At 43.7% G+C, this 26,406-nt stretch overlaps 1 protein-coding gene across 1 annotated transcript in view; it reads right to left on the bottom strand.

Annotated features, from left to right (window-relative positions):
* Positions 1–26,406, bottom strand: part of LOC146811610 (extracellular calcium-sensing receptor-like) — a 124,626-nt gene that overhangs the window by 66,069 nt on the left and 32,151 nt on the right. The window contains exon 3 of the mRNA XM_085615086.1: positions 16,086–16,922. Within this exon, the coding sequence (XP_085471212.1) occupies positions 16,086–16,922 (837 nt within the window). The remainder of the gene's footprint in view (positions 1–16,085; positions 16,923–26,406) is intronic.

A 26,406-nucleotide genomic window follows, 5' to 3' on the forward strand; every position in this document is an offset into this window, starting at 1 on the left:
ATTCTGTCCATCAACTGTTGGTTTTGCATTTGTCATCCCGAATGGGAAGGGTATGCCCAGACGTGGGTCCCGTGCTCTCCATGCCACTGGAATCAAGCTATCCTGGCTGAAGAGGGGTGAAACCCTGAAACCAGTCCTAGGATGCTTGTTTCCAGTCCAGGGAGGACCTTGCTTGGCAGTTCGGGTTGGACTGTTCCCATGAGGCACAGGGTCAAGACTGATTTGCAAATGGCTGGGTTCAACTGGAACGACATGGTGAGCAAAAAAACGATGGATTTAGGCCCAGATCTCTGTACCGCGGTGAATGTACGACATTGTTCTGCATTCTGTCCATCAACTGTTGTTTTTGTATTTGTCACCCCGAGTGGCAAGGTTATGCCCAGACATGGGTCCCGTGCTCTCCATGCCACTGGAATCAAGCTATCCTGGCTGAAGAGGGGTGAAACCCTGAAACCGGTCCATAGGATGCTTGTTTCCAGTCCAGGGAGGACCTGGCTTGGAAGTTCGGGCTGGACTGTTCCCATGAGGCACAGGGTCAAGACTGATTTGCATACGGCTGTGTTCAAAGTGGAAAGGCATGGTGAGCAAAAAAACGATGGATTTAGGCCCAGATCTCCGTACTGGGGTGAATGTACGACATTGTTCTGCATTCTGTCCATCAACTGTTATTTTTGCATTTGCCACTTGGTAAGCACAGCAATGTTGAAGAGTAATTCACGAACATTTATTTTACAATGTATGAGAAATGGCTTGCAATGATGCAACGAAATGTCCCTTCACCAACCATGGCATTTGAAGTCAATGAAACCTCACTGTGGTACTCTGTACAAGTTCTAGATCCCTTACGTAAAGGGGAATTTCCTCCGTAGTTTCAAAAGTGCTACTTTATTTTTCGTATTTCAATAACTCTGAGGGTATAAGCACCCAGTTCAATGCAAATGTTGCAGAACCTGCCCTCAGCATCGCAAACTTCAAGTGCACCAGTATTGGCATGGAAAGCTATGTCAATGGCCAGAGTTAACAGATTGTGTATTGGCTGTTTTGGCGTTGCCCGTCTCAAGTGCCAATGTTGATTGGGCCTTTTCACAGAAAAAAGTTTACATGGGAAGGAAAGCATGAGCGCACATGACCAAAGACTCACTGAAGAAGTATTGTATGGTGTACTACAATAAGTTACATTTACAAAAATGTATTTGGACCTCATATACACTATACGTACACTGTTTATATACCATGCACTATCAATGCATAAAGCAAGCAATAATAAAAGTAAAACAATCCATAAACACCGGAAAAACACTGTTTCTGTTGTTTTTAATGGTGCAAAAATGTGTCACCACTGATAACCAGTGTTTTTAAAGGTATTGAAATCACTTGAAAACACTGGGAAAAAAACACCAGAATTTACAAAAAATAGAAACTGAAAAAAGGAAAGCCTAGGTGTCATCAACTAAGTCTTCAGTAAATTACTGCAGTAATCTTTTGGGGGTAAGTAGGTAAGCATGAAAGTGTCATTCAACTAGCAGAACAATTGTGGTATTTGTGTCCTTGCATCCACCTGAAAAGCTAATGGGCACCCAGGATAGTAAAACCATGCCACATCTCAGTGAAGGATTTGGGCAGGCTGTTCAATATAGGTGGCGTACTAAAATACCTTTCAGATGGATGGCAGTGTAATCCCAAGTGCATTTTTAGTGACTGTCATGAGGTAACTAAGAGGAATATTTATGGGAAAGTCATGCAGCGCAGCAAGTCACCTCGCGGTGCTACACTGCGTGACTGGGAAAGGGCAGGAATGCATATTGAAAAGAATACAGCTCATGCCTGCCTTTGTTCCTGCGCTGGTCCCCTTTTGACTCCATAGCACCAACGCAGGATCCCTTATACCATGGTGCAAGGGTGCCTGTGTTACATGCAGGATTGTTTTTGTGCATGAAGGGGCACCTTCCTGCACAAAAACAATACGCTAAGGCATATCCCTATTTCTAGGAGCACTGCAGAATGCAGCACACATAGAAAGAGGAAGTAACCAGGAGAAATAAATATATTTTTCCTCGTTATGCCTCCCCTGGGAAGGCGTAGCATTTTGACGCATTCCCACATGTAACATTTCGGGTAAATCTGGGAATGAGTCAAAACCCATGAGAGTTGCATGGGAACACCCACGCAATGCTCATGGAAAGTCTTCCCAGGGCGGAGTAATGCAACACAGTGATTTGCACTGCCTTGCGTTACTCCAGATTTATGAAGCTACTCAAGGCAACCCAGAGTGGCCTTGTGTGGCTTCATAAATCTCATATTTTTAGTTGTGTCGCGCATGCACCATATTGTGTGGTGCAAGTGCGAGACAACTGGGCTCATAAATAAGGCCCTAAGTGTAGGTTGCCCTGTGGTGGACAGGCCATCAGCTAAAGGTTTCTGATGGCGAAATGAAGAGGCTCCCCAGTCTAAATGATGCAGGGTAACGTCCGGTTTCATAGAGTGTGATAACCACTAGCCGTATGTCCTTCTGCTCCAAACTCTAAATCACTCCCTAAATCTTCAATTTGAATAAGACTCACCAGAAATTGACAACATAATTGGCCTTGAGACCAGAGAGGAGAGCACTGAATCTCATTTCGTCTTAAAAGCTGACAAGCTTTTCACATGCATATTTGTATTTCAACTGGATAGAACTCTTCGTATATCTCTTGGTCAAGACATAGGGCCTGATTTAGATTTTGGTGGACAGGTGGACAGGTTACTCCATCACAATGGTGTGATATTATGGGATTTATATTTAGGCTACTGAAAGCTAAATCAGGCCCATAGCTCTGCTCTTCCTTCTCTGTTGTCTGTAATCTAATGAAACATGTATGAAATGCCATAAAAACATATTCACATCTACATTTAGGAATTGCTATAAAATATATTTACCTGCATAGAATCTTTTTTGCCCACCCTGTTCATTTAAAACATATTGTTGGAGAAATAATAAGGATTTGGATTAAGGAATATGAAGAGCAGATATTCAGGATGAAGAACGTTATTTGTAGAAGGTATGTACCACAATAAAACACATTGATTAGTGTAGACATAAAGGATTTGGAATTATGGATGAATATAGGGATTTTAAGAGGATTCATCTCTTCTGTCCTAGTATATTTTTATAAGAAGATTATCAAGCGGTGTGTGGTAAAATATATACTGCCGCGTTGAAATCAAACACAGCGAGGATTAGACCAGAACTGAAAAATATAAGAACCAACTTAAATAAGGACAATACAACAAATTAGGTAGGTTTTTGATTGCAACAGTGTGAAGAATTAGGCCAATCAGAATTATTGTGTTAATAATTAATGATTTCATACTTCACCTTTAGAAATCTGAAATTCATGAGTTAAGAACTATCAGAGGAAGACATGTCAATTCATTAAGGACCAATCAAGTGCAGAACTTAAATCAAGTTATGTCCCTTTTTATTTATTTACTTTTTTCAGTAACAAAATAAATGGACTAAATAGTCCGGTAAGGTTTTGTAAATAAGACTTATTTAGTTATGTTTACTTCTTTAGTAATAAAATTGGACAAAATAGTCCAATAAGGACTCGCATATAAGATTTAGGGTATTCAGATTACGACCATCAGTGTAATGGTATATAGATGTTGCTGATCTGGATATCATTTGTATAAATGAATTTATATGTATAAATAAATAAAACATTATTTTGTTTTATGAATAAATTATATACTGCTTTGTTTGGAAGTATTGAATGTCAGGATCCTGGGATATCAAGTATAGAATGGAGATAGGCAGAACTTTATATAACAAAGTTTTCAAAATGTTCTGATATAAATGTATTGATTAGTGTTGACATGTATTTTTTTCTTGCAGCCCTGACGAAACACGTAGGCTGTCAAGACCATTTTAAATTGAACAGTAAAATGTCTTTTTGAGATTGCTGGAATTAATTTGAAAATGTTTTCATTACAACTGGAACCTGGCCTGTCGATTGTTCTTTGGACATTTGTGAATTATGGTTATGGACTGATATAATTGGGGATACTGAGAAGACGCTCTTTTCATTTAAATTGATACTGTGCATGAAGGAAACATCATTTTTAAGTTTTGAAAGACACCACTGTATCCTTATGACTGCCCTTAATGTAATGTAAAATGCATATTAAAAGATTTTGAATTTATGTACATAACTTCGGAGAGTTGCTAGACCACATAGGCCAATCTGTTTTCCCCACATTGTACTCCAGCGTGGCTCCTGTTCAGCATGGCTAAAAGTAAGTAGCATAAAAGAGAGTGGCATGGAGTAGAGTACTGTACAGTGGATTAGAATGGTGTAGAGTGAAGCTGAATGGAGTGTTGCATACTGGAGTGTCATAGAGTGGAGTGGCATACAGTGCAGTGGTGTAGAGTGGAGTAGAGTGGCATAGAGTGGAGTAGAATTAAGTGTCATAGAATGGAGTGTCGTAGAGTAGAGGAGAATGTTGTACAGTAGTGTAGAGTGTTGTACAGTGGAGTAGAGTGAAGTGGCAAAGAGTGATGGAGAATGGATTGCCACAGAGTGGAGTAGAGTGTCGTAGAGTGGAGTAGAGTTTTTTAGAATGGAGGGGCATAGAGTGGAGTGCTGTACAGTGGTGAAGTGGAGTAGTGTCGATTGGAGTGGCATAGATTGGAATACAGTGGCGTAGAGCAGAGTACAGTGGCATATGGTGAGAGGAAATAAAATGGTATAAAGTGGGGTAGAGTGTTGCAGAGTAGAGTGCCATAGAGTGGTGTGGCGTAGACTGGACTGAAATGGCATTGAGTGGAGTGGCACAGAGAGGAGTGGCATGGACTGGAGTAGAGTGGCATAGAGTGGAGTGGCGTAGAGAGTCGTAGAATGGAGCAGCGTAGGGTTGAGTGTCGTAGAGTGTTGAAGAGTGTCATAGAGTGGAGTGGTGTAGAGTGGCATAGAGTGGAGTAAAGTGCAGTAGAGTGGAGGCGAGTGTCATAGAGTGAAGTGGGATAGAGTGGAGTGCAATAGTGTGGAATATAGTGGAGTGTTGTAAAATGGAGTGATGTGAAGTGCAGGCAGTGGAGTATTATAGAGTGGACTAGAGTGTTGGAGAGTGGAATGGAATAGAATGGAGTAGAGTGACATAGTGTGGAGTGCCAGAGAGTGGAGTAAAGTAGCAGTATGTGGAGTGCAGTGATTCATTTTCTATTTACCAGCTTGAAGATGCTAACTGTTGAATCAAAATGAGATGAAATTAGAATCCTGGTCTGCGTGAGTGTGTGTGTGTGCGTGTGTGTGTTTTTAAGCTAAATAAGTGAAATACAGTTCCTCCCAAAGCCATGTGGAGCGAGATCGGATGGCAAAATGAAACCAGCCCTGCTGCCTGTACCAATGAAGACAGAGAAAGTGAGAGTGACAATGATGCCAATCAATGGTAAGTAGTGGGTGGGCTCTATGCCCTTTTTAAGGTAGCTTAAGATACAACAGATGTTGAAGAGACAGTGCATGCACGCTGCAGCAGGTGATACCTAATAAATACATAATAGCAATTGAAGTATATTACTAATTTATTTATTGCACTATTTGTTTGCACTTTTAATTTGTAAGTATACTAAGTGATTTACCAGTGAGGATCACTCTGTTTATAGATGTCAACAGCCTGATACCCCAGAGAGTATTGTATTTCCACAGTGGAGAAGATGGATGTCCATCAGGGCATTTCTAGAACCACAATTAACAAAACAATTATCAATATAATAAACTCTTAAATCATCGATTAAATAGAGAGTGATATATCACCATCTAAGCTCTCCATGGAAAAAAAGTTGATGTTGACCTAAACACTCACTCTAACAAGACTACTTTTAATGGTAGCCTAATGCCCCTATTTGTAAACTGAGAGGACATGTGTCCAATGGAATTGGATAAGGACCAGAAAGGTGATTATATGGACAGCTGGAGCCCAAAGCCAGTGGCAAATTATGCATGAGATCAAATAACCTAGATAGCACCTGCCGTTTATGCCTGAGAAATCAAAGACAAAAGTCCAAATGTTTTTTCAGTGAGGATCATGTGATGCTTTCCAGTTAGGTGGTTGTGATGCTGCTGAACTCATGCTCTCTCTATAATATATATCAAATGTTGTACATTTTTCCTTGAGTGACATTGGAAAAACATAACGGAATTTGACAGAAGAGCCATTTCTGATTCAGAAAAGGGGGATAAAGGCAAGAAACTGAGGAGGCTGGGGGACATTTCTGCCTTGCAAAGTGGTCTACATGTACATCTATTTACAGACAACATGGCAGATCCTGGGGATCTGCCTACTTCTTTGCAGAACTCCTGGCACTTCACAGAAAACTCTACTCGATAGGCCTCATTACGATGGTGGTCGGATGGGCTTCTGACCTACATCGCTGTGGGCAGGTGACCAGCCAACAAGGAGTTGGCGGTCCCACCTGCCCTATTAAGACATGACTGCCATGCAGGTGGTCAAAAAAATGCCTTTTTCTACTGTGACTTGTGCTGCGGCCCGAAAAAGGTCCACAGCACAAGCCGCAGTAGAAAAAGGTTTTTCAAACATCCATACTCTGAAGAAAATGATTCTCACAGTCACTCAAGATCTTAACTCTTCAAATGTGTGCCTTGAAGACGAACTTTGCCTCAGGAATAACATATATCTGTTTGGATTCACAAAGAGGGTTGTGTCGGGATCTTTGGTGCTGTTTGTGGTGAAGCTAACTCAGGTTTTAGAGTTCTGAACTATTTATAATTGAAAGGGCTGACAGGACCCTAGGGTCCATATCTATTACTGGGCGATAATGCTCACGTCTTAAAATGCAGGGACCACAATTCAAGGTTGCGAACTTCCAAGGAGAGTGGTGAGCTATTCTTTGAGAATCACATAGTTAATGTTTACCCTGACACTACAACAACTGTGTAGTGAGCTTGCAGGTACTTTGACTCTGGTAAGGCATCTCTCAGGGACAGGAAAATGATCTTCCAGGGCAAAGGCCATTGCTTCAACACGGCAGAAGCTGCAATATAATTTGTGAACAATCTACAGTATTCACAAAAGGCATTTAGTAGTAGTAAAGTTAGAAATCCTAACTTTACTACTACTAAATGCCTTTTGTGAATACAGAAAGTCATAAAGTTAGCATTATGTCTCAGATTACTTTTGTGAATCGGGACCAGGATTCCTAAATTTACTACTCCTAAACTGAGACAAAATCCTAACTTTACGACTTTCGGTATTCACAAAAGGTATTTAGGAGTAGTAAAGTTAGGATTCATAACTTTAGTAGTCCTAAATGCCGTTTCTGAATACCGAAAGTTGTAATGTTAGGATTTTGTCTCAGATTACTTTTGTGAATCGGGTCCGAAATGTTCCTTTGCTTTCCTGGAGTTAAAAGGTTCTTTTGTGATATTTGTTCACCAGAACGTACTTACTGCTCTCTTGCTAAGTACTCGAATGGGTTAAGCCTGCACTAACAAAAAATTACAAAAATAAATAAAATATTAAAATATTGCCAAGTTACAAATTATATTTTGTGCAATGTCCTCTATATTGTACATTCTGGCTGTGTGTCTGCCATTCCTCATGCTTTGCCCCACCAAGCTGCATTTGTATGTCCGTACCTTACTCTGCAGGCTGATGCTCTTCAGGAAAAAAACGGAGTTCTATCCCTCTGTAGTCTACTTGCATGTTTTTTGCTCTCCTGATATACTGGACGCTATAGTTTATCAATGCACCAGATGGCTCACGTATGTTTCTCTCTCTAGATTGTGAAGGTGTCTGTCTTAGTCAGATGGTCAACTTCTATTTTTTACTGATTTCTTCCCCTGCTTACATCTCATGTGGAATCTATGTTCTCCAACCGTGACTCTAGGTTGACAATAGTGTCCGCTTTCCTGGGTGGGTGTTTAGGCACCTGCTAATTTGGTACACAATTCCCACAATTTCATGCAGCATGGGCTGATTGTGGGATGTGTCACTAGGCACTGGCTGGTTCAAGGCTTTTATTTTGTTAGGTTACATATGTATTATATTACTATTTTGAAAGCATTTCTCTTTCCCTTATCTCTTAAACTACTCCCTTAGTGATTTAACATAGGCAGTTCAGGGGTTCTATATTATGGTTTGAGTTGTGCCAATGGTCAAGCATTCCATAGCGCTTCCCTGTCTTTTTTTAGAGGTATCCAGGAGCTCCTGTGAGCAGGGAGCTCGTATGACCATTTATTTTGAATTAGTACCCCTCCATAAGAGCATTTGACTTGTTCTCTGGCTTTCCCATGTCATGTTTGGCTTTGGTCATTTCACTGCCAATTGGGATTAGGGAGGGGGTGTCAGACTTTTAGGATGTTGGTGTCAGACTTTTAGGAAGTTGGTACTTCTTAAATGTATTACCAGACACTCTGCCATTCTCCCTGTTAGACATATGAGAGGGAATTGTGGATATATTTAAGTTCAGTTCTGGTGAGGTGTGGTGTGCGTGGGGTTTGTTCCTGGCAATGCTCTGATATAGTTGTGTAACTAATGGTTCCATCTATATGGAGTGCAGCGTAAGATTCTGTTGTTAGAATGTATCCTTGGGTTCTGGGTCACCCATCTTCTGGGGTTCTCAGGGCATCGCATAGTTCCAGCAGTTGTTTTTTACAGTTCCATTCAATGAGGCTGATGTTCTTGAATTGTAAAGTTTGCAATAACTGCAAGATGCAATCAGGCTAGGTGTCACCAGGAGTGAAGGTGCTAAACTATTCTCCTCCTTTTCTCAATATGTAGACATTCTGACCTATAAGGAGGTAAATATTATCTTCCAAACCTCTAATTTGTTGTCGGGAGCTGATAGGTTTACATGTCTAGCGTTTGGCATGGGCATAAGATTTTGCTTATAGATCGTTATTTCACAAATGTTGACTCCCCTGATTTCTTTGACAGGCTCGGTTCTTCAAGCTTGAGACTATTGTGTTACCTGTAGTGGCGATTTCATCGCAATGTTGGACACAGCACCTGACAGATTGGTAGCATCCTTTGACATATCAATTATTGAGGCTAAAATTTAGGATGATTTTGCAGTATCAGGAATTAGTTGACTCAAATGTTGATGATCACCTCTATGTAATACGCTATAATATTGAATATGATTTTAGATCATTTCAATGGTGTTGCTAATACAACTCTACCACATACTGTTCCCAGTAGATTCTAGGTGCCATAGTTATCATTATTTCACACAATGCAATGCAGCAAGACACATTGATGCTCTGTGTGAAATGAAGAGGGCAGAAATACACCATATCCATCAAAATAATGCACATTCCTGCTCTCTGCTTGCGCTGGCTCACCTACTGATGCCTATCACCAACGCAGGCACCCTTGCACCATGGTGCAAGGGTGCCTGGTTACAGGCAGGATTGATTTTTGTGCACGAAGGGACACTGTCCTGCACAAAAACAGTCCTCTAAAGTGTTTCCCCTTTCTATGTGTGCAGCAGAATACAGCACACATACAAAGAGGAAAAAAACAAGGATTAATAGAGATATTACATAGACCCACTCCTTTTTGCAGTGTTGATGACTGTTGAAGGTGAAAATACAATTGACACTGTTGAATTACATTTTTTTTTTGAAGTTCTACATAGGATAGGTGTGAGATAGAATTCCTTTCTCTGTTTTGTCTTCTTTATGATGCCCCCATGCCTAGAGTTTCTGATATTGATATTCTTTTAGATGTGATACATCTTGCTAGACAATAGATGGAGTTGTCCCCTCTCATCACATTTTTTTGCCTTAGTGTCCAAGCCTCCTGCAATTCTGTTCATAAGAAACATGCTAATAGTGGCATCAGGATACCTCCACATAAGCATATTATTAGTTTACATGCAGAGGATATACTCCTGTATATCTCAAACCCTCAGGAGAGCGTATTCCTAAGTATGACATATCAATTTTCAGGGACTATGCAGGACTTCAGCCTGGGGTGGCTCCTTCTCAGGGACTGCAGGTCATAGCCCTGCCACCTGTGATCCCAAGGAGCCACTGCTAAATTAAATTATTAAACTCACACTATGTTCGGGGGTGATAAGAAAAAAAGAAAAAAGAAAGAGGGACTGGAAAGCACTAATGTGTTAAGACGAGAACCCTCACTCACCCAAGGGTGACATGCTTCATCACTGGGTCCCCTCGTCTAACCCTATCCATATAAATGAATCATGAGCATCTTAAATTTTCGGCCCTTATAGGCCCTAACATATTTAACACTATTCTTGAATTATAAATAGGTGAACGGTGTCCAGTACGCTATATTCCTCACTATTGTCTCAATAAAATTTTACTCACCGACTATGCATTTAGAAATAATACAATGAGAACTACAATTCCCGTGAACACTTAGGATGCACTCGTACACAGTCACAGACGTAGTCTCAGACGTACACGTGGGTTGTACCTCTGGCACGTCATACAAAAATGGTTATGTCTCCTTGGAGTATCTCTCCTGCCGGCCCTTCACAAGATGTGGTGAATCGAGACTCAATAAGTATGGCATTTGCGTTGGGTTCACATTTTGGCATACTGCTTACACTGCTGTCTTCCTCATAATGGTTGCAAGATGCTGTATTCACGGACTGGGCACTCCTATTTTACTGGAATCTTTAAATACAGTGTGACCCGCCTTCTTAGATACATCATTGAAAAGGACAGAATCACTTTACCTCTCTAGATAGACTCACTGATTCTCGAATTGTTAAGATGAATGCCGATAAATGTTTTTAGATTCTTTAGAATCTCCTCCAGAAAGCAATCATGGTGACAGTACGACAGACTTTAATAATGGTCCCGATTTTACGCTTCATTGTACACCAAAAAATGTTTAATGAAGATTTGCACAGGGGTATGGAACATCAATTACTCCAGAAATGTCTTTGTTTGAAAGGATGTTTATTTGAGAGTATTTTTCCTTCTATTGATTTGTTTGCTTTCTATTATTTTGGTACACCCATTTAGCTCTGACCCGCCCCGAAGAGACCGATGATGGTTGAGCAGACCTTGACACAATATTTATGGTAAGGTCATATAGCATCCTCATGGGCATCACAGATTCACTTCGCTTTAGGTTTGCACTGTTGGTAATGGACACTGGAATTATGTTGAACTGAGCACTGTTATTCATTGTGTTTTATTTTCAGAATGTAGTGGGCCTTACCAGATGATGGTGCCACAAGATTAACCAATATCGTGAAAGTATGGTATTTTTTTGGTTATTTTCAATTTCTTTAATCAGGAGAGTGACGTACACCTTTGGTCCTGAGGAATGCCATGAACTTTTGAACTTTTTAGTCGAATAAGGCAGAAACATGTTGACCATAGGATAGGGTAATATCCATATACCTATCTCACTTACCTTGTTTTTAATCCTATCCTTTGGGGGTACCAGACTAAAAAGAAAATCTAGCCACCAAGAGATAGTTTTATTGAACTTTTGTTGCACTTTGCTGCTCCCTCCCCCCACAGCAAGTAGTACTTGTAGTGCTTGTGACCACCCCCGCTCCTCTCCTATGGGAGAGTTGTAGCCCCGACTGGGCACCTTGTGGTCCTAGTGTGAAGAGGGGACCCAATGATGAAGCATGTTACCCTTGGGTAAGTGAGGGTTCTCGTCTTAACACAGTAGTGCTTTCCAGTTCCTCTTTCTCCTTTTTTCTTTTTTCTTCTTTTCTTATCACCCCGGTACATAGTGTGAGTTTAAGTATAGTGGGGTAGTACGGTTGGATTTGATGGATAGTACTCCAATGAGACCCTCTCTTTGTGTGAGACAGCTAATTTTGTGCATTCCCTCTGCACAGCCACAACACAGCACACTCAACTGCATCTGCATTCATCTGCATATTGATGGGTTATCCTGGGCAGGAGTGAGGAGAGGAGGTAACACTTCACTTGAGTAGTTATTGCCCTGTCTCCACACAAAGGGCTGATTTACACCCAATCGCTAGGCTGGCAGACAGGACTGGGCTGAAAGGGGACCTGTGCACTTCAGAGAGTTCTTTTGAAGTCACCCCCTACATCAAAGGCACTTTTGGGTATCAGTACTGGGGCTCTCACCTCTTAAAATCTGACACTGAGTGGGACTTGTGACCAGGTGCTGCTGGCTCTACATTTGCACATTGTCAGAAGGACTGATATGCTGTGTTGGCATGCTGCTTGCTGAGTGCTGAGCTTCAGGATGGTCTGTTATTCGGCGACCTGCTTGTGTGTGCTGGCCTGCTTCCTGCTACCGTTTTGTGTGTGACAATTGTTCTCCAAGGGCTTGTTAGCTTGCCCCATTCCTAAAAGGTCTAAGGGTCATCAAAGACTTTTGTCGTACCAAGGCTGCCGTGGGACTGTGAGACCAGCAGCAGAAACCTCATCCGACTCTGCGCTTCCCTTCTATAAAAACAAACGTACCACCTTGGGAGGCCGATGCTCCCTGCCCCCAAGTTCATGCTCTGTAAGTGGATACTCCAGGTGAAAGCGGCATGTCGGGCTGGGTGCCGAGCAGATCAGGTGGATTCCCTTCAAACGAGGCATGCAGCAACTATGCCAACCCCGCCCCAGCCGCCTTGGACCATCTGATGCCAGAGACCCGATTCCCTTGTTCTCAGTGTCCGGAGCAGGTATGGGTTCACAGCAGACCTCGCAGTACCCGACAGCTTCTGTGTTCCTACTGACTGGTGGCGGAGTCTGACTCAGTAGTGGGACCATGTTGTTCCAACTCCTCTGTGTTTGCACTAAGGGTGGGCGTAGTTCGCGAAGTAGCACTTCGCGAAGCTACGCAAAGTGAAGTTCGCACTACGCAAGCTACGCGTAGCACTACGCGAACTGCGTAGTAACATGTTCGCACTGTGCAAGATGTTGTTTTCAATGATTGCACAGTGCGGACAAGCAACCGGCACTGTGCAATCATGGAAAATGGCATCTTGCACAGTGCGAGCTGTAGTTTTCTGCTGCTCGAGTAGATTTTTACTCGAGCGGCAGCTTTCTCAACGCGAACTGGTAGTTTCTCATCGCGAGCGGTCGCGAGCATACGCGACCCCTCGCAATGAGAAACCTGACCTCCTCGCATTGGGAATCTCGCCGGGAGGTTTATTTTCCATGCTCGCGATCGCGAACAAGGAAAAAGTCTCGCCGGGATGTCATTTTGCTTGCTCGCGGTCGCCAACTTGACGTTGAGGACCGCGAGCAAGCAAAAAATGGCCACAGCACTACGCAACACTATGCTACGCGTGTTCGCACTGTGCTACGTGCAGTTCGCGTAGTGCGAAGTAGCGCGAATTTCGCAAACTACGCGAGCGTAGCGTAGTGCTTCGCCCAGGCCTAGTTTGCACCTGGTAGGGTAAACCGCTCAGCGGTACTGTGACTGACCAATCCAAAGCGAGCGTTCTTTGATACTCCATAGTTTGTTCATCTTTCATTGTTGCCTATATAAAACAATGTTTTGGGAGCCAGTGTACTTTCGATACTCCACCGTTTGCTAATCTTGCATTTTTGCATACTTTAAACAAAATGCTTTGAACATGAGTGTCCCTTTGACACTCAAGAACTATTGAACACTGTGATTCTTGGTATTCTTTAAAGTGAATATCTTGAGAGATGTATGTGATATTTTTATCGTTTGGATCTCTTTTCATTAATAATAAAGAACACTAGTTTTCTGAAACTCTGTGAAGTCTTTTTGTGATGTATTCATTGTATTACTGTGTGTGTGCGTTGCACAAATACTTTACATATTGACTCTTTAGATAAGCTTGCCTGCTTTGCGCCAAGATACCAATGGGTAAGCCCAGGTTATCTCAGTAGTGTGTCTAGCTTACCCTGATTAGAGTGGTGGGTTCTGCCTGGATTAGGTGTATACCTTAGCTAACCAGAAACCCAATTTCTAACAGACATCAAATGTGAAGATCTAATATTAGAAATTAGAGAGAAGATTAATGAACGGGAGTCTATCCACCTAAATTGATGGGGCAAAACTGAGCAGTTGCAATGGTTATATTTCTACAGAATCTACACACCATTTCAAACCTTACTTTGCTGTTTCCTAAACAATTGTGTCTTAATTTGGATTTCATCAATTAAAAATGTATTTGGAGTAAAGAAACATAATGTCTATCAAAATGATTACAGTCAGTTTTGCCTATTTTGAAAGCAGCTACACAGATTCTGCTTCATGTTGATCCATTAATTTACGTTGGTGTCAAATGTTTTAAATCTCCTACTATTTGGTACAAACCTTCACTAAAATTCAGAAAGGATACTAGATTCTGAAAATCTTGGATTAATGCTAGAATTGTTTATGTATATGATATTTGTCAGTTTTTTGTAATCTTCAGAATTACAAGCAAAACTTAAAGTACACCCATGTGAACTTCACAAATATGAAATTCTATGTGATATAATCCTAAAAACCTTTATTAACGTGTTGCCCATGACCAAAACTGCAGAATCCATATTTTGCTGACAAACTTGGACATTTTCCTTCTGAAATTAATACAAAGTGTATTGGTTATATTGATAATTTGGAGAAATTGTCTACTAGGGAGAACTGCCTTCCACCCTTTCTAATGAACAATGGAAATAATTTAGTTTTTGTAATATTTTAGATTAGTTAACATTAACTCTGCACCAGACGAATATATATGTACTATACAACTGTTTGTGTGTTTATGGGCACTATGTCAATTCTTTAAGGCTAAATTACCTGACACTCCGATATGCTGGCATTGTACATTTGATATTGGTTCATTGTAACATTTAATTCATGAATGTCCAATTGTATTGAGGCTCTTGGAGAAGTACTTGGATGCAATTGGTTAACATATCAAAGACGCTATTCATATAAATTAACTATCTTAAAGGCTTTTTTTGCCTTAACCTTTTTATTATCATAGTCTCAAATTAAATTATTTGATTCCACTGTTTTATCTGCTATTAAGTTGATCATTTATAATTTAAAATAAGCCCGTTTCTTATCCATTCAGTACTGGTGGTTGTGAATTACTTTTACAAGGAAAAGGGTAAGCCATTGTTACTTAATTACATGTGACATCTTACTGTCAAAATGATTTATTACAACCACTTGATTCTTAAGTTTCCAATGATAAATTGTTGACTTCTTATATTTTCTATATTTCATAATTTATTTTGTATTTACGGTCATATTTATAATATATCAGAGCCCATTTATTTACTGTATGCCATTTGTAGGTCTCATTTTTTGTTTCCCACTTTTTATTTCACTTTGAGGATGCTTGTTTGTTGTTATAGATAATTTGTTATTAATTACTCCTTTTCTCTTGTTAATTTTAATATTATGCACTGTTTTGGAAATAATGTTGTACATGTATCATTATATATTAATGTATTCTGAATAAAGTCCCCTTGTGTTAGTGGTCATGGCTGGTCCTGACATCACACTGCCTTGACACCACATAATGATAACAATGACTAATTTCCGGATCTGCTGACACAGGCTTATCAGGTGTTACATTGAAAAGATTAAATTAATTAAATGAAACACAATTTAAAAAATGTCCTTGCCACTTATTTTTACTCCTAATAGTACTACAATTATCTATGATTATAAAAAAGAATTCTGTCAATCCCAAAACGTCCAGGTCCTACATTTACAGGTGCAGTATGATATTAGTCTAGTTTTATTTGTCTTGGTTGACTTACAATAGGTTTCATATCAATTGTTATCATGACACTGAATGACTATCACTCAAAATTTAAACAATTGTGGGACCAGCAAATTGTTGCTTTGGGGCCCCAGTAGCAAACAAAAAAGCAGGTTGGATATAGGAAGAGATTTCCTAATGGCAATTACGACTTCTAGACGTTACCACCATCTGTATAACAATGTTTTAAAAATTATCCAAATGTTATATTCCACCAATCTTTTTTTGCATTATTGTATACAGCAGATCATTACTCTGTGCTGACTAAATTGATTCATTATTCATAGCATCATTCTCTTTCACTGTAAGATGTTTTTCAGAAAATGATATAAAGCACTGAATTGTCAAACATTCACAAGATAAATATCTAACAGTTTCTCACTTGCCAAGGTTGAAATTCTGGATACTTTGCGCATGTTCTGTTGGCAAAGGGTCCTCTTGTAGGTATGCAATACTTTAAATCATGTAGGGCCTGTGCTAAGGCATAGATGGCATTATATGCCGCATAAGGATATCGGAAGTTATTCACATCATATGCTGACACATCAAGTGTTTCCAATTTTTCTGTTTGATTACAAAATCTCTTTCCTGGTGTCCCGTTTTCAGTGTCTGGTCTGTTCATTTCCTCCAGCCATTGGCAGTCAAAGGCATGCTCCCAAAACAACTTCATAAATATGTCATTGACAAATTTTGATGGATGTATACTATAAAGGAAATCCTTAAACATCGGGATCTCTCCACTATACACTGCAAACCCAATTGTGCCATGCAACGTTTGCCATAAATCTTTTATGGAAAATACAGGAGAAGGAAACCAACTTGTGTTTGCAAGCCAAATTTTACCAACAATCTTCTTTGCAGAAATTTCTTGAAAAAATGGAATCATCTGCGGTGAAAAGGTCAAGCACACTATAACTTTTGCCGTACACTTGTGTATAATGTTGATGGTATGAAATAATGATTTCTGTGTCATCTTTGTAGCTAGTGTTTCAAAAAATTCAATACAGATGCCATTCTTGGGAGCTTCTTCCATTAGCTTTTGACCATTCTCAAGACCATAATCATTGTCTGAAGCCAGAATTCCAATCCACTTCCAACCAAAGTGAAGACACAACTCAATGAAAGCAGAGGCCCGAGATCCTGCATTTGCAATGGTCCGGAGAAAAGATGGAAACTGCACTTTATCACTTAGTGCACCCAATGCTGCACCATAGCTTATCTAGAAAGGTGGAAAACACTTGCTTTATGAACCTGTAACACATTTTATTTTAATAATTGATTGTCTAATGTGAGTTGTGGAATACTGGTTGGTTGACATAGCAGTATCTACTAGAAAATCTAAAACCTGCATCAGACTGGAGAACAAAATCATAATTTTAGGATCTAAAATGTTAAGAGGTTCTTGCTGCTTGGTTTATATTTAGGCACTCAGTTATCAAGACAATAGACTGTATTCATTTGACTGGTAAAATGTGTGCAGTCTGGTTATTAAAAGGGAACCTTTACATTACGTTTTCCAACAATAAATAATCCAAAGCATTTTATGACTATATTAACTTTCAGTTGTTTCAAAAGTTTGCCAGATCACATTTGATTCTAGCCAACGTGTGTTTTAAATACAAATTTGCTTCTTGAGTCTCAAACAATATAACAAATAGGACACTTTACATCACATACGTTTACAATGCATGCAAATACAACATGGTCGTTACAACGACTGCGTTGTTACATCGCAGTACATTACAATGCAAGTTATTACATCGACTTGCTGTAGGGGGCGCGCTGGACTTAGGAATAGTATAATTTACTATTCCAACTCCAGTGTGCGCAACAGTAGGGAAGGCGTTGGAATAGTAAATTATACTATTGTGTATGTTAGCGCGCCCCCTACAGCAAGTCGATTTAATGACTTGCGTTGTAATGTACTGCGATGTAACAACGTGGTTGTTGTAACAACAGCGTTGTAATCGCATGCCTTGTAACGCATGTGATGTAATGGCTGTTTTCCCAATGAAACAGAAATTGTTAATTTCGTAAATTGTATCCTAAGAAATTGAAAGTATATCAAAAAGATCCATTTTGTGATAGTGTATTTACATAACAGTTATCAATTAATTGCAAACGACAATTGATCAATTGCACACTTGACATATGAATCATAGGTTGGGAAAAGAAAATGTAAATATTTTTAGACAAACAAAGGAAATCCTCTAGCTATGTTTTTAATCCTAAACATATACTTAATATATTAATTTTGTTTTGTTTGACTTGTTTGGTACTATTTTTTTTATAGTATTCTACATATTATTGTGTTTTGGTTTATCAAAAGCATATTTTTACCAACACATTGCAAATGATTTCTTGTTCACAGCACTTTTCCCTTGTGTCATCGATCAAATTCATCAACAGAAATTGCATTATAAATGGTGCATTCTCTTATAGTTTCCTACCTACACAGATCATCTGTGTTTATTATAAAAAGCTACTTTTTGACTAGATTCAATTTTAAGCCTAGATTTTCTCAAAATAAAAGATTGTGTGGACTATGCAACCCAACAACAATCTTTAGTTGGCATAAAGAAAAAAGCCATAAAAGCACAATTTATAAATATACAATGAAATCAGCATTAAAAGAACAACTTCACTGCAATTAAAACTTCTAAAACTAGTGTCAATCAGTACATGTTGCACATACATATGGGGGCAGACATTACCAGATAAACACTGTTCACAAGTGTCATAAGAGAAACATCAAACATACAGATCAGTATTAGTAAAAACATAAAGGACTATACCACTCCCTATTTTTTTTTTTTTTTGTTTTTTTTTTGGAAAACCTTTATTTAAAAAATCAGGACACAGCTATTCAGCCGACAGCCCGAAGGTTCGGCAGCATTGAGAGTTAGATACAGTGATGTGTCCCCAGTACAGTACAAAGAGTAGTGCAAAGGTCCAATTTTGAGTAAACACAGAAAAACTCACAACAAACCCCAGCAAGGCAAAAACATTGAAAGCCCTTGGTGAAAGCCCCCAGGGGAGGCCGGACCCCACTCATCTACTAGTTACAAGACAGTGTACGGAGGAAGAAGGGGGACAGCAGAGGCCCAAAACGGTTCCTAAAACCAAACTGTGCTGGAAAGAGGGTCAGGGGGAAAGCTGTTCCTCGGGAGGTTCCAGATCCGGGGCAAGACATATTCCCCCCCTGTATTGGTTCCACCGCCCCCAGATGGCATGCCACTTCCGGGGGCGACCTCTGGAGCAATAGACCGTCTTCTCCCTAAACATGCTCCAGTCCATGTTCTCTTTCCACGCGGTCAGTGTAGGGGGTCCAGAGGAGCCCCACAATCGCGCGATATCCCTTTTAGCGACCATGTTACCCAGGGTCACCCATTGGGTCTGCGCCTCATCGAGGTCAGTGGGCCCCCAGACGTTCAGGAGGCAACACCGCGCCTCCGGCTGCACAGCAAGGCCCGTCACCTCCCCCATAACTGCATGGACTCTCCTCCAGAATTCCACAAAGACACCACATTCCCACATGATGTGCAGGAAAGTACCCACCATACCACATCCCCTCCTGCACAGGCCGTCCTCCGAGAATCCCATGTGGACCAGCCTTGGCCCCGTCACATACACCCGGTGCAGTATTTTAAGCTGCACCAGCCTCAGACGCGACGGGATCGCAACCTCCTTAGGAGAAGAAACCGCTGACTGCCAGTCCTCATTATCCAACTCAAGGCCATCCCTAGTCCACTGTTCTCTCAGCCCCAAAAGCATGTCTGCCCGGACGTTAATCAATTTCTTGTATATGAGCGAGATCGTGCTCTCGGGCATATGACCATCAAGGACCCGGTCCTCAAGGGGAGAGGACTCCGGCACCTTCTCACCCTCCACGAGGACTGATCGGAGGGCGTGGCGCAGCTGGATATACCTGAAATACTCGGAGGGCCTCAGCTCATACTCAGTCTGCAACTCCTCGAAGGACTTCACCCTCCCCTTATGCAGCACATCTCCCACCTTGGATATACCTATCAGGTCCCACTTATCAAAGCCCTTCGTATGCCAGAGCCTTCCCAATCTCTCCGATTCAAACAATGGGGTAGCGAGGGTGAGCTTGTCCTTCCAGCCCAGCGAGTCGGTCGCCATCTTCCACACACGCACCGCCACACCTGTGGGCCCCGTGAGGGACGAGTCTAGGGACCGCGAATACAACGCCCTGTAGTAGTTGCCACCACGCAGCAACTACCTGTCCATGGCATATCCAGGGCTGAGGGCGGGGCCATAAAACCCATGGTTGATCGCACTCAGCTGCGTGGCCCAGTACTACCGTCGGATGTCTGGGAGCGCAATGCCCCCATCATACCATGGGAGCATCAACTTTGCAATAGCTATTCGCGGCCGCCCATCCCACAGCAACGTCCGTTGGAGGCCTTCTTCGACCTCCCGAAAGTATTTGGCCGGTACCCAGTCCAAAGTGTTCTGGAGGGCGTAGAGGAAGCGGGGAAGAGACATCATTTTGAACAGGGCCGCACGCCCAACAAGGGAGAGCGGCAGCCTCCGCCAACCTTCAACATCTCGCCTCAAGCGTGCCAGGGGGGGGAGCAGATTCCTCTCGTAGCGCACAGCAGGGTCCATGGATATAAAGATCCCCAAATACACGAAACCCTGCTGGGCGACCTGTATCGAACATGTTCTAGGGATCGGTGGGACCTCGCCACTAAGAACGTACAAGTACGATTTGCCCCAATTAATAACGAGCCCCGAGTTCCTACCGAACGATGCGAGTACGTCACAAACCACTATAAGTGACTTCTTAGGTGAGGCAAGATACAACAGGATATCATCGGCTTAGAGCGAGATACGGTCCTCGTGATCAGGCGACTACCGAAGGCCCCATATATCCGGGTGCCAACGTATCCACGCAGCCAACGGTTCAAGGGCGAGGGCGAACAACAGAGGCGACAGGGGGCAACCCTGCCGAGTACCCCTACCAAGCTGAAACGGAGTAGATGCCCGACCATTCACCACCACGTTCGCTAGCGGCCCCTCGTACAGCAACCTAACCCAATTCACAAAACCGCGACCAAAACCAAACTTGGCCAGCACGGCCCATAAGTATGCCCATTCCACCGTGTCAAAGGCCATCGTGGCATCAAGAGATGCCACAATAGCCGGTTCACGCAGCGTGCCCGCCCTGGCGATGACGCCATGAAGACGCCTAAGGTTTAGTGCCGTGTTTCGGTGCGGGATGAAGACGGATTGATCCGGGTGGACCAAGTCGCCAAGTACCCTAATCAAACGGGTCGCCAGGAGTTTAGCCAGAATTTTCGGCTCAGCGTTGAGGAGTGAAATGGGCCGATAGGAGGCGCACCTATCTCGGGGCTTACCCTCTTTATGTATGACCACGATCGACGCCAGCCGCTGATCCAACGGAAGGATCCCATCCCCCCGCGCCTCCAAAAACATGGCGCGCAGGTGAGGGGCGACCCTATCCGGGAACAGCTTGTACAGATCTATCGGCAATCCGTTCGGTCCAGAGGCCTTACCCGAGTGTAACGCGCGAATAGCCCCCGCCACCTCGTCGACCGTTATATCACCATCCAAATCGTCCCTATCTATGTCAGAGAGGCAGGGCAACTCAATATCACGGAGGAGATCAGCCGAGTCCTCGGGCGGCCTGTCCGACACAGAGGAATAAACCCTACGAAAGTACTCCGCGAAACACTTCACAATCCCCTCAGGATCCACAATCGCCTCCCCCCTCTCTCCCATCAACTCTGGCACCACTCTATTGACCCGTTCTTTCCTGTCCAACCATGCCAGGAGTTTTCCTGCCTTATCACCAACATCATACAGGCGGCCCTGTTGTTCCCTACTGAGGGTCTTAGCGGCGTCCGTCACCAGGTCCCTATACTCCGTCTGCTTCAAGCAAAGCTCATGCAGCGAGGACTCTGTAACCCCCTCCTCCATAGCCCCCTCAAGGGCCGCGATCTCCTCCTCTACCTGCCGTACCTCCCCATCCCTCCGACTCTTGGCAGCCACCACCAGGGAGAGGGCTTCCCCCCGAAGCACGGTCTTAAAAGCTTCCCACAGCGACACCGCCGAGTCCACGGTTCCCAGATTGTCCTTGAAGTAATTATCTACCTTCTTTACCAGGGCGCTGCGCACCTTGGGGTCTCGGAAATACCATGGGTTAATGGGGGCCACCCTCCCTCCTCCCTCCCGACCTAGATCCAGCCGGATCCACACTGGCGAGTGGTCAGAGATACCGCGTGCCATGTGCCTCGCCTCGGACACCAACGAGGCATGTGCGGCCAGAGTGAGCAGGTAGTCAATCCTGGAGAGGCTACCATGCGCACCGGAGTGAAACGTGTATTGACTCTGTGTGGGGTGCCGGAGCCTCCAGCAGTCTATAAGACCAAGCATGTCCAGGAAATCTGGAAGCCATTTCTGAGCCCCCCCCTGTATCCCTGGGCGGGTATCTATCCAACAGTCCGGAGCCCACAGCGTTGAAATCCCCTCCCACTACCAGCATACCCCCCGGGAGAGTCAGCAAAGCCCTGCCCAGATCAGCAAATGTGGAGGCCTGCAGGGCCGGCGGGACATAAACCGAAACCAAAACCAAAGTCCTTCCTTCCCACCGCCCCGCCACCGCCACAAACCTCCCCCTATCGTCAACAATGGTGGAGTCCACCTCAAAAGGCAACGATGCTCTAACCAGGATGCCCACACCCCTGGACCCAGAAGAGAATCCCGAGTGTGCAATGAATTTATACCCCTTCCTATTCAAGGCATAGCACGTATTACCTATGAGATGCGTCTCCTGCAGCAGGGCAACATCTGGCATTGAGCGTTTAAAAAATTGCAAAACAATCCCCCTCTTGATGCGATCCCCCAAACCATTAACATTCCAGCTTATAACACTTAAGCCTCTACCCCCCATCCTCAAACGGAAAGAGGCCCACCCCACACCCGAGGAGCCACCATGGAACAGCCCTGAGGATAATCATCATGCCTTGCAGAAATAAACCCCCCAACAACAAACTCCAAATCCCCGAAACTCCCCCCACCCTGCACCCCTGCTGCAGCTTACAAAGCCCCCCCAACTTGCAGTGTGCCTGTCGCCCTACAAAACCAAAAGTCTACAAAAAGTACCCTAAGGGAGGAAAAGAGCACCCCTCGTCCTCCCGCAACCCTCCACAGTTACTGCACTCTGTTCAAGTTCTCAAGTATAGTCAAATCAAGTCAGGCCGGCTCTGAGATATCAACCCTGTCCATCCCGGCCACTGTCTCCATGCTCGGCTGTGTCGTCCCTCTTCCGTCGCCGGGGCAAAGCGTCCAGCCATTCGTCGGCCATAACAGGAGAGTCAAAAAAGAATGTCCGATCTTCGTGCACCACCCGTAGTCTGGCAGGGAAAAGCATGGCATACTTCAGATCCAGTTCCCGAAGCCTCCGCTTCACCCCCAGGAAGCTCTGTCTCTGTCTCTGCACCTGCTGGGTGAAGTCTGGATAAAAATTAACCGACGCATTCTGGAAGGGAACTGGGCCCGTCACCCTCGATGCTTGCAGGATAGCGTCCCGATCTCGAAAATGAAAGAGCCGGGCGACAATCGGCCGCGGCGGGGCACCCGCCTTGGGCCGCCCGCCCGGCACCCTATGGGCCCTTTCCACCGCAAAGAACTTTCCAAGGCCCCTAGGCTTCAGATGATTAAGGACCAAATCCTCAACAAGCAGGTCCGCCGAAGCCTCATCCGAGGACTCCGGGACCCCGATGATGCGCACGTTGTTGCGCCTGGCCCGGCTCTCGAAGTCCTCCAGCCGGCGGGCGACGAGGTCACTCTCGGCCCTTAGCTTACGGACCTCGGTCTGCAGTTCCGCTACATCGTCAGTGAGGCCCGTGGTCTTGAGGTCCAGGTTCTTAACGCGCTCGTTCGTCTTGCCCAGGTCCGAGCGGATCAGGTTGACATCCACCAGGATGGCATCCACCTTATGCGCCAGGGCCTCGAACTGTCTCCCCATCGAGGTCTGCATCCCGTCGAGCGCGCCCATGACATCCTGTAGGGAGAGCTCCGGTGTCACAGGCGAGTCCTCCTTCTGGGCCTCCGGCGCCTGGCTCGATCCACTCGGTGATGCTTTCTGGAGAGCGTAGCGGTCCATGCTGTTGACTTGGGTATACGTTCCCCGCCTGGTAGACTTAGTCTTCAGCCGATCCCCTTCTGCCTTGCCCGACATAATGGACTCCAGGCAGTCCAGTGCAGTTAAGACTGATCCCTCTCAGGGAGAGGAAGAAGGAGTGAGCAGTTCTGCCTTATGCTGCCAGAGTAGCCCGCCGAGCGTCCTTGGGGTAATAAAGCCACCCAGAGCTCTCCAGTGTCCGGGCAGACAAAGGGAACAAAATCGAAAGTGAAAGAGCGGGGACCTCCGTCCGACCGTTCACACCTCGCCTGGCCGTTGTTGATCAACTAGGAGCCGGGCATCCTGCCAACTCTGGCCCCTGGCATCCCCGGGAGATAGGCCGCAATCTTCCGCCAGGCGTAAGTCCGGTTCCCGATGGGCGATCCGACCACGGGTGGCATCAATCGCCTCCCTGACAACTCAGCAACACGATGCCATGCATACCATCAGGATTAGAGACAGGATAGTCGACGGAGGGCGCGAGGGTCTCGGGAGCTCTAAGCTCACGCGGCCATCTTGGTCAAGCGCTAGGCTCCTCCCCCACTCCTGGTCCCTTTGAATGTGTTCAGATAATATCATAAATGTGTGAGTTCATAAAGCATGGCATACGATTACGATCTTAAAAACAGTATCACTTCATCCCCTATTGCACAAGGTCAGGCCATTGGTCTCCCATAGATCTCCTAATTCACATACTGCACCATAAATAGGATGTTACAGAGGCACATATTAAAGGAGATTGAAATTGCTGCAGGAAAGTAAGGGCCAGACTGCTACAACTTATGTTATGCTGTTTAAAAATGGGTCTCAGAAATAATAACCTAGGAGCCTTAGAAAACCTGCAAAACAGTGTGAAGTGGAACATACATTGAGTGGAAGGGTTGTCACAGGGAAGTCTGGTCAAGGTGTGTGACCAGTCATTCATATGTGGAAAGGCAGCAATACACTACATCATATTGAACCGAAACGTATTAGAAAATATCAACCCTGAGTGTCCAGAATTGATGATAAATAAGGTTAAAGCCCCCTCTCAGGTGTCATCTCGCAATATGCTTTAAAACCCATTTTGTTTCAAATGCCTGATAAATTCTGAAGCTCAAAAAGTTGAAACATATGAGCACTGCTTCACTAACATCTAACATTGATTCAGGATCATCAAAGAAGGTTGGACTGTTTATCCCGTCACATAAGCTCCTTACATTCTTTAACCCCTTCGACGCTCATGACGGAACGGTTCCGTCATGAGCGTCGGTTGAGCTGTGCTCATGACGGAACCGTTCCGTCATGACCACGCCCGCGCAAGCAGCGCTCAGCACCGCGGGGGAATCCGCCCCGCATGGAAGGGGTTAACCAAGGTATTTCTAGTGCCCACTCAAGAGGTAAACAGTCCGCAACTACTCTCCTGTTTAACGTTGTCTCTGCTTTAGTGTATATACCAGGCAACAAGAGTAAAAGTTTTTCTCTAATGAGATCTTCTGTGTATGGCAGCCCTAACTCAGAGTGGCATAGGGCAGTCACGCAACTTGCCATCATCTACAATAATTGTCTTAGGCATGCTTTTTGTGCAAAATTAATTTCTTCAAATTTGCATGTCCCCAAAGACCAGATGCTTATGTTGCCGCTGATATACACTTCACACAGTATATTATGCATCGGTTGCTTTGCCAAATCACATCCAACTACCTGACGCATCCAAGTTCCTCTGGGGTTGAAAATAACGCCCAGATAGGAAAATATATGTGCTTGTTTTATGGCAACACCTTGGATACTAAAGCCTTTCTTTATTGAGGTGGATGCTTCACACATCATTATGAATCACTTCTTGGTTTTACCCCTAGGTCCAGATCTCCTATGTAAGCTGAAATTGTATCCCTCAAAAGCTGGAGCGCATGGGAGTGCGTGGCATCAGAACTGTATCATCCCTTTAAAGAAGCACCAGCACTGGATTGTGGCCAACCTGGGGCATGTCCTTGCCACCCCCTCTAGCACCTTATTCAAATTATTAGAATAGAACAGGCAAAGAAAGGGTGCAAAAACACAGCTCTGCCTTAATCCCCTAGATATGGAGAACTCCTCAGCACACTCCCTCCCTACTCCATATCTGACTCTGGTAGTGAAACTCATGTAGATGTCTCTAATTATGTGAATTATATTCATATTACTTCAATAACTTTCATCAAGTGCCGCAATTTACTATGAGATGACACAATCAAACACATCTGACATGTCCATTAAACTTATGTAAATTGAGTCCTTTGTGGCAACTGTATAATGTGAGATTAATCGAGACAGATGATTACACTGCTTTATGGTGCCCATGTCTCTTCAGAAACCATATTGACTATCTGCCAAGATGGCATGTTCATCTGCCCACATCTCCAGTCTTGCCAAGATAACTCCCCCGAACACCTTAACCACTGCATCCAATAGGGAGATCGGGCAATAGCATTGTGGCTCATTTTGTTCTCCCTTCTAAAAATAGGGACTATCAGTGACTAGGACTATGTATCCATTCATTAATATGGACCCC

Source organism: Triturus cristatus, chromosome 7, assembly GCF_964204655.1.
Source record: "Triturus cristatus chromosome 7, aTriCri1.1, whole genome shotgun sequence".
Lineage (NCBI taxonomy): Eukaryota > Metazoa > Chordata > Amphibia > Caudata > Salamandridae > Triturus > Triturus cristatus.